Consider the following 13,840-nt stretch of genomic DNA (forward strand, 5'->3'; position numbering starts at 1 on the left):
TTTTAGTCAATTCTTTACTTGTTTATTTATACAAAAAAACTTAACCCATCCAACATATGAGCTTCTCTGCTATGTTGTCTGTAGTAGCAAATTCCACCACCAAGTGGTTGGTGAAGGAGGAAGGAATCTGCGCCTCAGGCGGTCCCACTGGGTCCCAAAGCAGTGGCAGCGAACATAGAAGTCCTGCAAAAGCATCTGCAGCAAAAGCAGCTGGATTCTACCCCAGTTCAACAATCCTAAACAAGTTACTCGTTTGAGGAATATACAAGTAGGTACCTCTGGTTACCATTCAACAGAACAGTTTGGTGATGGGTTCAGAAATGCTACCAAAAAGTAACTCAGCACCACTAGAAAAAACACTAGAATAGGAAGGGCTATAATCTCAAAATCTAGAGCAGTGTTTCTCAACCTCAGCAACTTTAAGATGTGTGGACTTCAACTCCCAGAATTCGCCAGCCAGTGAGTTGAAGTCGCTGAGGTTGAAAAACTGATCTAGAGACATCCCTCTGATAGTGCCTTCCTTAGTAGAAACTTAATATAACAAACTCACTCCTCTTCCTGTTGTGAAGGTCCAATTGCTTCCCAGGAAAGCTATTCAAACCTTGACCCTATCTTGACGGCATCTTTAATTAGCCTACGTGTGGAGTGTTAAGGAAACAACAACATTTCCAAGCATCTCATCAGCTAATTGTGTGTGAGAGGACTGTTGCACTCTGGCCGGGTGCAAAGTTTGTAGGATACTAAATGCACCTTGTGCCTATGCGTCCAATATGGTGAATGCGCCACTCTACAAGCTGTCCGAAATGGCCATCTCTTCAAGATTCCTTGGCTTGTTCAATGGGCTGAATTTGCTCCTGCCGTTTTATAGTAGATGTAAGTTCCTCAGGAGTAGGCTCATTGGGTTTAGGCTCCAATGGTAGGGAAGGAACCTTTGCCAGCTGAGTTGAACTTCCAATAGCTGAAGAAGGAAAGAGCACAAATTAGTGATACAACCTTTCTTCTCTTCCAGTTAAAAAGCAGTGAAATACACATTGACACTGATTATGTTTCAAGATTGCTTCCTTTATGGTGCTGGAAGTTCAACGCTTCTGTACTTCATTCTTCCCTTTATCTCCTCCACTTAGTTGATTTTGTTGATCTGTTTTGCTGTCTCCTTACCAAAGGATCTGAAGTGTTGCAAAGAACCTAAATATCCACAGATGGTTGAGGCTTCTGGAAGCTCCTTTAGGATGATAGTAGGGCTTAGTCAGTCAAGAATTTACCACTTTTCCATTCTCCCCCCAACCAATTGGGTTTTTTTTTTAACCCTTGTATGGTGTTGAGAAACACTTTTGTGAGAGGGGGCAATACTAATGGTTTAAACAGATAAATAAATATCTAGTACGAATGAGAAGACACAGCAACGGAATCAACATGATGCTCTACCTAAATCTAGTTATGGTCACCCTTCCTTTTAATCTGGACAGGTGCAACACTAGACATAAACATCTGGCTGAAGCCAACAAACTACTACCCAAGACATGTCAGGGGCCACTGAACTCAAGCTTTGTTGAGTAGTCCCAAGCTCTTTGAGTTCTTCCCCAATATTCTCCCAACAGAGAAGGCAGGCCTGATTCTGCTTATGCAAATGGGCACAAGGAAGCCTACCTTGACTCATGGTCTTTGCATACCCAGCTGCAGAAGACATTGCCTGCCCCAGAGCTTGATTAGAACCCAGTGGCTGGGTGCTGGATGCAGTCCCTCGTGGCTTTGATTTTGAGTCTTTACCAGGTTTAGCCCAGACTGCAACCTCTCCAAGCTGTAAGGCAGTGCCCAGTTTCTGGGCTATATCCACCATCTGGCCGTGCGAGAGAAAAAAGAAGGAAGAGTGAATGCCTGGTCAAATCCTGCAGCAGGTTTTGCCCAAGTCCCATACCAGGTTTGCCTTCACATGAAGAAAACAAGAGAACCTTGACAGAGAGAGAGAGAGATTTGGAAAAATGTCTCCTCAATCTGTCAGCTGTTTCCAGAAGCCATTTTTATATTTGAGAGTGACACAAATGGAATCCTCTGACTTGAGTAAGGTATAAGTTTAAGAAGCCTACTTTCAATCATACAGATATCTTCTCTCACAGAACACCTTTGATTAACTCAACCACTCGGATCCCCTGTGTGGAAGCTCCCATTAGTAATTTAAATCAACATACCTCAGGGTCAAATTCCAGTGTGCTCTCTTTTAATGCATGGACCTTCCTTTTCATCTCATAGTACTGAAGAACAGCCCCCTTTTTATCTCCTTGATTGTACAGCAGAATTGCATAATTCAGACTTATGAGAGGGTTGCACCTGTAACCCAGAAGACAAACAACGAGTGGTAGTCTTAACCTGGAAATACCAAACATGGTATTGGTCAGTTAGTGAAAAAGAACAGACAGATATGACTAGTGGTGTGTAGTCAACAAATTCTTTAATATAGAAATGATTACCAGAGGCTTGCTTTTGTGGTCAGGTTCAAGTCAGTGAATCAGGTTAAGGATAGGAACAGAGAGCATTTGTGACTTTCAAAAATCGATTTAATTGGATTGTTGTGCTTGACCTCTGCTTGATCCATGCTTCTAGAATGGGACAGAAACTCAGGTTGTTGGGGCTCAGGGTCCACTGCTAAAGGTCACTCTTTGGGAGTTTGCTCCCAGGCTGAAGTGGGGTGAATGGCACAGGAATGGGCCTTTTCAGTGGTAGCCCCCCCCCCTTCAACTTTTGGAATATCCCCCCCATTAAGGGCCACCAGGTGCTGGTCTTATTGTAATTTCAGCACCAGGCAAAGATATTCTCATTTTCCCAGGCCTTTTCATAATATGTTAAGTCTGCTGTGATTTTTAGCTTTTTATTGCTGCTTTTTTACTTTCTTACCCAATAGTTTTTAACTGCAACTGCTATTTTTAATGGTATAACCACTAAGATTTCTGTTACTAGGAAGCTGTATAGAAAAGCTTTAAATCAATCAATCAAATAATAGAGTCCTGTCACTTTTCCCCGCCTTAGCATGCTTTTGTGATTACCCGGGCTAATCATTCTGGGGCAGGGATGCTCCAGAATGATCTAACCCCAAGCCATAATGTTTACAGAGGAAATATCAATGGCAAGAAAGGCACAGATCTACTTTTTGATCAAGATCATGGTCACAGTCTTCTGGGCCTGCTTTTCATTTACAAATACGAGTTTAAAAAGTTGTATATCTAACACCAATACGTCCAGCCTCATGATCCAGCTTTTAGCTCTACAGCATTACTTTGCCTTGAGTACAGAGGACGCACTCCCTAAAATTAAGTAAGCAGACATACGTGTCCAGGGCTGAAGCTTTCTGATAGGCTAGCCTGGCATTTTCAGCATCTTCAAGATTTGTCAGGGCAACTAAAATAAGGAAAGAAAAAAACAGAAGGGTTTATCTTCCTAAGGTGGAGGAACACTGAATTAAATTTTACACTTGAACCGTTGTCATTTTCATTTTAAAGAATGAACGTCCTCATTCTTAAAGTGAAATCATCTTAGCCTAGGAAGGAGTGAGATCATTCTTAAGAATGGTAGGCCTAAAATGCTACATCAATTAATACTAGCTATCATAGCAAAGCAGATGTTTCTGGATGGCAGGAATCAGAATTTTCCCTGTGGTCGCCAGGGAAGCGTGGAGGGGATGTGCAGCACTGATACCTGCTAACAACATGTACAGTTCTGCCAACTTTGGCTGGAGATGGACAGCTGCGCTGATGAAGTGGAAGGCAGAAGCATACTGATGCATTGTCAGATGGACCAGCCCAAGATTGTGCAGGATCTTCCAATCGAAGGGTGCCAGGTAGTTTGCCCGTTTCAGGCAGCTGATGGCCTGTGGGGGAACATTATTCTGTCACTGAGGGAGAAGACGAGGATCTTCCGAGGCTACCTTCTTAAGGGTGGGGCTTTGCTACCCCTATGAAACAACAGTGCCTTTCTCCAAAAGAAATGCTACTCTTCACTTGCAAATCCTGGCTAAAGTGAATTTAAGGAGATGTAATTCAATCTACTCATTCTCTGATAAGGTGATAAATCAGTCAGTTCATTAGAACCCACTGAAATCCATCCTTTGGCAAAATGTATTTGCAAGGTAGGAGATATATTAACTGCTTTCACCGTAAGAGTCGCATGTGTGCTGACAGTAAATCCAGCTGCGTACATACGTTCATAAGTGCAAATGCACAGACGCACAGCTTTCTTTCTTGAACTGAACTGGGAAAGAGTGTAGGCAAGGAGAATTATCCTCTTCCCCAGCATGGTGCTCCCAACACCAGCAACAGGAATGGGGCAATGTGGGTCAGGTGCCACAGCAGACCTCTGAGGGTCGTGTGTGACATAGAGATCATTGATCATTTATGCTAGAGAAGAGCCAATAAAGTACAGAATGCTACTATATAGCTAATTCTGTACTTTATTCTGAAGTTCAGAATTAGTTCAGACAGATTAAAAAAAAAAAAAAAAGAGGTGCCAGATCCATTAATTGCTCAGTGGGGAACTGAATAGTCTTAAGACAGGCACACACACTTGGAACAGCTGCATATCAAACAGTGCACGTACCCTCCGAGGCACATGGCCCAAAACTATCCAGACAAGGCCAGAGGTTCAAAGGCTGAAAGGTACGGATGCCTGATCAAGCAGTCACAAATCCTCCAAGTCAGGATGCTCTGCTGAGAATGCCAGAGGCAGAACGCACCGGGAAATGGAGAAACAGCAGGAATCGCTTCCTAGCTGTTTCTTATTTCCTCCAAACGGGGCGAACAAGATACAACCCGCCCCCCTCCCCCTATGCGTGTGCAGCCCCCCTCCCCCAGCCAGAGGCTTTGAAAGGAAAGCATGGACTGGGAAACAACGTGAAAACACGGAAGGAAGGGCCTCCCATCCGAGCAGCAGAGCCACACGAGAAACATGTCCTCCCTGCTATGGAGGAGGAGGAGGGAAATGGGGACAGAGGCTCTGCTCTTCATCCGGTGGAAACACACAGGGAGAGCAAGAAATAGGAAGCAGACACACCCACCGCCACGTATTTCTTTTTGCCGAAAAAGCACATCCCAATGTTGTTCCAAAGCGGAGGACTCTCAGGAACGGCACAAGCAACTATCCGGTACTTGCTGAGAGCGACATCGAAGTCCCCGTGTGTTTGCATCATACTGCCGGCCGCCAAAATGGCCTTCAAAAGAAAGACAAGAAGCCCAACTGAAGCGGGCCAACGGAGGAAACTTTTCGCTAACGGGAACAAGTAGACACAGTACGAAGTCCAGGCGGGTTGTCTTAAGGATCAGGGATGCGTCCCAAGGCAAGAGAGACTCCAACACCTGGGGCCCAAACGGTGAGAGAAGGATTGACACTGCAAGCCAGAAGTACATACATAGTCTTTTGGGATAGGCAAGGATATACAAAGCAGTAAGAAACAGTAAGCCAAGGAAATCTAGGTATGAGGTAAAAAAAATAAAAGGAAATAGCTCAATCTGGTTGAGACCAACACCTTTCCATACCAATTATCCTTGCTTCTGCTATTACGATGCGCCGCTTCATACATTCCCTTTTCTCTCTCTCTCTCTCTCTTTTTTTGAAGATCTCAACTCCATTCACCCACAGGTTTCATGGGAACCATTCACTCTTCTTTTGTTTGTCTGTTTTGAGATTCAAACCGCATTTGTTCCTTCTCTGGACCAAACTACCCTCAATATGCTTCTTTCATGCTATTCACTCGCTTTTGCATTTGCTATCCATCCATTCTGGACCCTGCCTCTCGTTTTGTGACATACCCTTCTTAACTATCCCATTCTTGCTGTATCCAAGAATCCAACATACTCAACTCTCATTTCCATGGAACAGTGGACAGAAACCCATTTCATACCCAGCCATTTTTGCTTATTTCAAAAAACATTCATTACCTGCAACGTTTTTACCACCATTTGCCCACCTAAATAATTCTCTGTTCTCCTATTTTCCATAAACAGCCTATCAAGGTAAATTCATCTACTTGTCATTTACGTATAACTTGCCGTTGTTCATTTCTAATCTCTAACACCATCACATTTGTACATTTATTCATAAATACATTAAACCAGCAAGGGGATATCATACATCTTGCCTTATTTCTGTCTCAGCATCAAGCCATTTGCTAAGCAATGAAAATGCTTTACTTCCACATTATACTCACTGCATTCAACAATTAACTTTATACATGCACAAAACATAATTTAAGCTCAACTTCCTATTCTCCAAGTTACCTTATAGTTGCAGGGATCGTATGTGAGTGCATTCCCAAGGTATTCAAAGGCTTTCTGATAAACCTCAAGCTAAGAAAAGAAAAAGCATGAGCAGAACGTGACTTAACACATTTATCACTGTGGATTATTACACCGTCGCTGCATCCAAGAGAGGTCCTCCTATGCATTGTGCTCCAAGTCACACAGCAGCAAAGGATCCCAGCAGACTAGCAGAAGGGACATTCACGGCCTGCCCATCTTAAAATGGAAACTATGAAGGCAGCTGCACATAACATCCAATGGAAGTAGGGAGGCTGTCCCTTCCTGTCATTCTCTTCCTGTACTTTGCTCTTCCCAGAGACAACCCCATCTGAAATACCGCCTAGACCAGTCTTTCTCAACGCTGGCAGCCTCAAGCTGTGTGGACTTCAACTCCCAGAATTCCCCAGCCAGCTGGGAGTTGAAGTCCACACAGTTGAAGTTGCCAGGGTTGAGAAACACTGTCCTAGACATCCAAACTCAACCCATCAATCCTCCCCAGGGAAGAGTTGGCACCAAAGCTCCAGGAAAGTGTCCTGCCCACAGCACCAGGAATGGAACTTGAATACAGGCCCACATTCTATAAACTCATTTTAGAGAAAATCTAGGGATTTGATGGAGCAAAATAAGTGATTGCATCGCCAGCCTGTAAAATAGTGTCATTTTATGCTCAGGAAAAATGGAAACTCACATTTCTATAGCTCATATGTGAAAGTGAAAGGTCCCCTGTGCAAGCACCGAGTCATGTCTGACCCTTTGGGGGGACGCCGCTTTCACGACATTTTCTTGGCAGACTATATTGGGGTGGTTTGCCGTTGCCTTCCCCAGTTGTCACATACATACAGTAGCTCACATACAGCCAAGTATTTTCAACCACCCTTTTTTCAAGACTGTGTAGAGTGACCACAGAAGTAATGGCAATACATTTCGATCAAAGGACATCTGCCCAAGCTTCTTCTTGTCCAACTTATCATTACTGGATTCCTAGTTTGGTATAAGAGGAATGGGAGAGAGCCTTCAGTCTGCAAATCACAGGTAGTCCTCGCTTAACAACCACAATTGGGACTGGAATTTAGGTTGCTAAGCAATGCAGTCGTTAAGTGAATCCAGACCCAATTTTATGGCCATTTTTGCAGCAGTCATTAAGCGAACCACATGGTCATTAAGCGAATCATGCAGTTCCCTATTAATGTTGCTTATTGGAAGCCAGCTGGGAAGGTCGAAAATGGTGATCACATGACTGCAAGATGCTGCGACAGTCGTAAATGTGAACTGGTTGCCAAGTGCCCGAATCATGATCACGTGACTGTGGGGACACTGTGACGGTCGTAAGTGCAAGGACTAGTCATTAAGTCAAGTTTTTTTAATGCTGTTGTAAGTCTGAACCACCACTAAACGTTAAGCAAGGACTACCTGTAAATGCGGGGTGGAGGGGATAACATGGTGGGGGTTTACTTCCAATGCATAGACGTGAATGGAAAAGCCATCTACTGCCAACTATAACTATCTAATGAATTAATTACCAACTTCTCATACCTCAAGGTAAAGTAAGCCCAGAGTTGTAAGGAGCTCTGTGTTTTCAGGAGAGAATCTGAAACACACGGAAATAGAGGTCACGGGGCTTTAAGGCATCTATTGCCATCATTAATTCCAAGTGTTATTCATTCTTATACAGGGGAACGAACAAGCCTCACAACAGGTGGCCCAAAATATCGGGGTGCTTGAGGAAGAAAGTACCAACGTTTTCTTAGCAATGATTAAAAAATATATCCTCTTTTAACAGCAACCTTTAATTAACCAATCAAAATAGCCAGTCTCCAGTTTAAAGTCAATTTAATTGGTTTGGAATTAAAAGTTAAGGGGTTTACCAACCCATGCGCATGCCATAGGTTCTGCTGGGCTCTGCCTCTATGCCAGCAGTTGGATGAGGTCGTCGTCCAAACTATCACCAGAACCCCTGCCTCCTCCCCTCCCCTCTCAACAGAGACATTGCATTGGAAACGTAAGAAAAAGTTGTCCGTGATGTCATTTTTTGGCAGTTATATTCTAGTGTGCAAATTTTGATTAAAATTCAGTAGCAATTTGTTAGTTATTACGTGTACAGTGCAGCACCATATTATAGTAGGCACTGCCTTGCCACAGTTAACTCCATCCGGTTTGGACATCTCAAAAAGGCCTAAGAAAGTCTTTTTTTCCTTGTGAGGTTTTTGGGACTTGGACTAGGTGGCAGGTCTTCTCTGTGGTGGCCATTATATCTCTGCTACGAAATAGGGACATGAGGGAGAGCCTTCGATCTGCAAATTAGATGTGGGGCAAAAGGGATATCCCTGGAGGATGGGAAGGCCCTTTCTTGTATTCAGGAAAATTATGAAAAACGTCCTTTTTCAATAAGCTTTTGGCTCCAGCTATACAGCTATATTTTGATTGTATTATTATTTTATTAATTGTGTATCTTTGGTTTGCTTTCACTCTGTTGCACGCCATCCAGAGTCGTAAGACTGGAGTGGTTAACAAATATAGCGAGTAAATAACTAGGGATCATTGTTCATCAAGGAAGACATATTCAAACAGATTTTACATTGTGCAAAATACTATACTGAATTATCGTGTGTGGCAGATTCCAGTCAATTGTATCCCAATATGCAGATAGGTGTACATACATAATTGCCCCAGGCGTTTACAGTAAGTATTGATCTTGGACTCTGAGATGAGCTTTACCATAGGAAGGTATGCCATCTTTCCTGCCTACGCCTCCACCCCTAAAAAAAGAGAGGAAAGGAAGAAAATGTCTTACTCCACTGCTTTTTTATAGACTTCAATGGCTTTGTCTTTATCCCCCTCCATCAGGTAGATTTTCCCCAGCATCATGTATGTCAGGTCATGTCGGTTGAGCTGCAAGGCGTTGTTTAGTTGATCTTTTGCCTGAATACAATGGAGAGAACGGGCTTGGTATTGGTAATGTCACCCTCACCCTGAGCCAGCCTGAACATTGTTCTTACTGTGATGGCTTGAGCTGAAACAGACCTACCCCTCCCCAGCAATGTCAAGCAGTTGCTGGGGGGGGGAGGGGGAACATATAAATGCCAGGCTTTTTATTACTTCCAGTCTTCGTGGCTGCCAAAATTGAAAGCAGAAGGATGGTGTGTTGAAAGTTGGGCTACCCCTTCATTCTAGAACAGTGTTTCTCGACCTTGGCGACTTTAAGATGTGAGGACTTCAACTCCCAGAATTCCCCAGCCAGCCAGGCTCTGGAAGTTGAAGTCCACACATCTTCAAGTCGCCAAGGTCGAGAAATAATGTTCTAGAAAATAATAAGCAAGCCTAAACCTGAAACCAGTCTGATGTAGAGTTAGATCCTGGATCTGTCGGGCAGCCCACTGATCTTCCCAAATGAATAAGTGCTCCTTAAGGACCCAGGCTGGGAAAAGGGTTCCCTGCTGTCATTGGTGGACTTCTTTTATGTGGAGAAAAAAAATTGCATGCGAACATGTAACAATCTTCCACACTGTAGTATCGTCCAGGCTGGCACTACAATTCCAGCCATGTTCCAATACCCTCAGAAAGCTCCAGCTTGGGAAAATGTAGGAGATGGTAAGCTTTCTCCCCAATTATCTGGCCCGTTTAGGAGCTGTGCCCCCTTAACTTCAGCCTGCCTTGTTCCACATGGGCTGTGTTCCCACCATAGGCATCGGACTGGCTAATGGCCCAGGGAGTGGCTGATTGGGTCTACCCTGTTGTCCAAACAGAACCTGGCAAAGCAAGTGAAAAGGTAAAGTAACAACTTGTCACCCAGCTGTGATTTCTGAATCCCCTCCACTTCCAGCAATTATTTTTGGGAACAAGATTTTGAAATGTCACTTGGCTGTTTGTGACTTTTCCAGATTGAATTTGTCATCTATGGTGCTACTTCCCAGCCTTCTACCTTGGGTCCTTCATTCCCTCAACCCCCCCGTCGAACTGTAATTCATCACACAAAGCTTTGAGGATAGGCCATTTTCCTCTCTCTCATTCTCTCCCTTCTCCCCATCCCTGTTCCCCACCTCCCCTCCAAATTTTGCAATAAGTGAATTCTCATTTTCTCCCTCCTTCCTTAAAGGCCACCAGTCAAGCTGGGGAGTAAGCTCTGGGCTGAGACGAGACTTGCACTGGGTTTGAGGGAATATAGAGAGACTAAAGCCAGCAGGCCTAGGGGTACCAGGGCTTTATAGGTCACCCTGCCAAAAAGGGCTGATGCCAGCATGAACCTCGGAACTGACGAACTGTGCAGACAAAATGGTTTCTTCCAGCTAAACCACCTCTATCAAAAGGCATTGATCCGAAGGCTTTCTTTTCCTCTCTCACAGACCCAGCCACTGGGATGGAGGGGAAAGGTTGCAGGTTTTGATATTTCTCCCCCAGGCACATTTAAGGGGGTGGGAGAGAAGAGAGTGAGAGAGAGAGATGCACTTACCATTAAAAAAAAAAGAATTACTGTACGTAGCACAGCGTATTCATTACTAAAAGGTATAAATAGCACAACACTCTGTAGACTTCATTATATTTTATAGGCTGATGTAAGTTAAGGGGGATAGTGTGTGATGGGGGGGGAGGAAAAAAGAGAGGTAGTTCCTCAACCTAGCAGCAAAAAACCCTAAGCAAGCCTCCCATTTCAAAGCAGATGGGAGAGAAGGGAGAAGCCATTTTTCATGGCTTGAGAGAAGCAAGCCAAGAAATCTCCTTTAATCAGATCTGGGCTTGGTCTTAGCAACTAGAACAAAGCAAACAAGTTCTGACTGGGGGACTGCAACGTTCCTGGAAGTGGGAGGCAGAATCAGGACAAGGAACAAGCAGCAACATCGCTCCTAAATGTCTTAATCAGAAAGGTATGGGAACCGGCTTGACCTGCCCTTAAGAGGGTTGCGGGACAGAGCTAAAGCAGCAAGATGGCACAGTCTCAGCTGAAGATCCTTTTTCATGGGGAGCTTCAATGTGTCAAGTAAGGAAATGCAGATTCTGGCTTCCAAATCGGAATCAACCAACAGCTTCGGATTTCAGAGAGTTTCTGACTGAGCCAACAAAAGCTGGGACCTTGAGCCACCACGGCTTCCCCGGCAGGTAATACAGCCCCCTCAGATGGTCTTCCAGAGAACTGCACTGACCAAGTTTACCTTGTTGAGATACTTCAGCTGGAAGTAGCACACGCCCAAGTTGTGGAAGATCTCCTAGGTATGAAAAAAGGGGAAGTTTATAAAGCACACGAGGGAATGGAAACCATTTCTCATTGCATGTTGCAAAATGCTGGTGTCAAGCTTGTTATCTACCACAAAAAACAAGCAAGCAAACACATTGCAGATGATCTCAAAGACCAAGAATGATGCAATCTTTAGTAATTTCATCCCATTACAGGCAAGGATATTAAATCAGCCTTTCCCAACCCGCTGTTCTCCTGAAGGACATCCTAGAGGAGAATGGCAGGCATTGAAATCCAACACATCTGAAGGGCAGGCAGTTGGGAAAGATTACCAAGATACAAATGCAGTGAAAAGGGCACTGTGGTAAAGGTTTAGTCAAATATGCCAATTAAGCCTTCTTCTGAGGCTAACAGGCTTTGTTGTGTTGTGCAGTGGCTAGGATGCTGGACTAGGAGCAGAGAGACCCAGGTTTTGGTCTACTTTCAGACCCAGAAGCTCATGGGGACCAGGTCTCTTTCTGTCTCTCTGGTCAACCTAACTCACAAGGTGGTTATATGGAAAAATAGAAGGAAATCTATATATGCCGTGTTGAGCTCCTGAATCAGAGGAATCTAACTCAAAGGAACCTTGCACACAATTCCAATCTTAATCTAGGCCAGTGTTTCGCAACCTCAGCCACTTGAAGATGACTCGACTTCAACTCCCATGGCTGGGGAATTCTGGGAGCTGAAGTCCACACATCTTAAAGTGGCTGAGGTTGAGAAACACTGATATAGATAGTTGAATTTTAATGTATGGGTGCAGAAAATAAAATTTTGATTCAGTATCAGTATCATGCAATAAAAAGGTAGAACTGTTTAGCATATGACTGTGTCCCCCTGTTTGGGGGGAGATGGGCGGTGATAGAAATTTGAAAAAGGAACGAATGAATGAACGTCATTTCAACTTCCTAGGTTTGCTGCTGCAATATTAAAGTTCTAAATCCCACAACTGGCTAACATTTAATTGGGTCCAGAGAACAACCACAATGAACGAATTGCATGTTTAAACTTCTGGGCCTATCTTCTGAGAAAAACATTTCTTCCAGATGAGGAAAAATTAGAAGGTGGGATGTAAAACAGAGCAATCAAGGAACATAGATTACACACCAAAATTATGGCCAAATAATAGAATGTGTGTGGCAACTAAATGCTACACAATAAATATCTGATTATGGTAACCAAACCCCACTTCTGACTACAACTTAGGATTCCCACAAAAGGTAAAACGTGCTCTCCTGTAATTGTTCTGAGAAAGAAGAAAAGGCAGAAACTGCAATAAACAAGCAAAGTCCAGACAAGTATTTTTCTACATGAAAATGAGAAAATGAGTTATTAAATGAGGAAGTAACCCTTCCTCAGAAGAAGGCATGCTGAAAACCTTGATAAGATTGAGAAAACTGAGCAGTATTGCTTAGAATAACTACCTCTTAAAAAAATCATTAGGCAGGTCAGTGTAACCATTTTGGCCCTGACAAAGAACACTCAGAAAGTTATTTGGCTTGTAGGTTGCCGTCTATTCAACTCAGCCTGTTACCTGAACATAGCATTTCCCTCTGGGTGTGTCATCTTTCCAATCAATACTGAATTTAACACCAGCTCACAGCATGAAGAGACATACACATGACAAAATTTTATAGCAACCGGGTGGATTTAGCAAGGCAAAAGTGGGTTTGCTGTTTATTCAAACAGTGGGTTCGCTGTTACTGAGAGCCATAAAGTGCTACCATCTTTACTGTAAGAGAATGTCATCCACACAAAAGTTGTATTCAGTGAAGCCCGATTAGGAGAGCTATTTATGCATCCAAAGAGAAAGGTCTCCCCATGGGTGGAGATGGCATGAGTTGCAAAACATACACATTCTTTAATTATGGATTTTATGGAGTGTTGGAGGGAAGCTTGTTTGGGATTGCCTGGTTTGGAATTCTGGAGTTCTCTGGGGTGGGGGTGGGGGCAACATATAAGCTTAGATAATGAAATCTTTGGGGGCATCTGCAATTTTTTTTTTTAAAAACTTCCTCAGGCCTTGAACTTTTATGTCTATTGCAGTTGCAGGCAACCTGCCAACTTCAGCCTTTTGCAAGCATCAATTGCTATGTTTGGGAATAATATCTTCTCTTTGCAGCCTGATAGTTAGAGATGAGGGAAAGATGGTGCACCAGAAGAGGAAGGAGAGGTAGTGTCAACTACTTCTGGATCTGGCCCTGCCTAGCACTCAGATGTAGTTCCTAAGAGGTGGAGGGATGGTGTCCTTCATAATAATAATAATCTAAAAAAATTCCTCACTCCTGGTGCATTGATTCTTGATTTAACATGGCCTGGAACTGTTATGTTCCAGCAGTTCTGCTTACGC

The 13,840-nt window shown here is 43.6% G+C and overlaps 1 protein-coding gene across 3 annotated transcripts in view; it reads right to left on the bottom strand.

The window, feature by feature from the left end:
* Positions 1 to 13,840, bottom strand: part of BBS4 (Bardet-Biedl syndrome 4) — a 35,600-nt gene continuing 21,760 nt past the window's right edge. For all 3 annotated transcript variants that reach the window (XM_063314565.1, XM_063314566.1, XM_063314567.1), the window contains 10 exons: positions 11,426 to 11,479; positions 9,073 to 9,200; positions 7,815 to 7,869; positions 6,261 to 6,329; positions 5,042 to 5,194; positions 3,688 to 3,859; positions 3,321 to 3,390; positions 2,187 to 2,325; positions 1,648 to 1,837; positions 1 to 958 (listed from right to left, as the gene is read on the bottom strand). In XM_063314565.1, coding sequence (XP_063170635.1) covers positions 816 to 958; positions 1,648 to 1,837; positions 2,187 to 2,325; positions 3,321 to 3,390; positions 3,688 to 3,859; positions 5,042 to 5,194; positions 6,261 to 6,329; positions 7,815 to 7,869; positions 9,073 to 9,200; positions 11,426 to 11,479 — 1,173 coding nt within the window. In that variant the 3' untranslated portion in view covers positions 1 to 815. The remainder of the gene's footprint in view (positions 959 to 1,647; positions 1,838 to 2,186; positions 2,326 to 3,320; positions 3,391 to 3,687; positions 3,860 to 5,041; positions 5,195 to 6,260; positions 6,330 to 7,814; positions 7,870 to 9,072; positions 9,201 to 11,425; positions 11,480 to 13,840) is intronic.

The sequence above is a fragment of the Candoia aspera genome, chromosome 13 (assembly GCF_035149785.1).
Source record: "Candoia aspera isolate rCanAsp1 chromosome 13, rCanAsp1.hap2, whole genome shotgun sequence".
Taxonomy (NCBI): Eukaryota; Metazoa; Chordata; class Lepidosauria; order Squamata; family Boidae; genus Candoia; species Candoia aspera.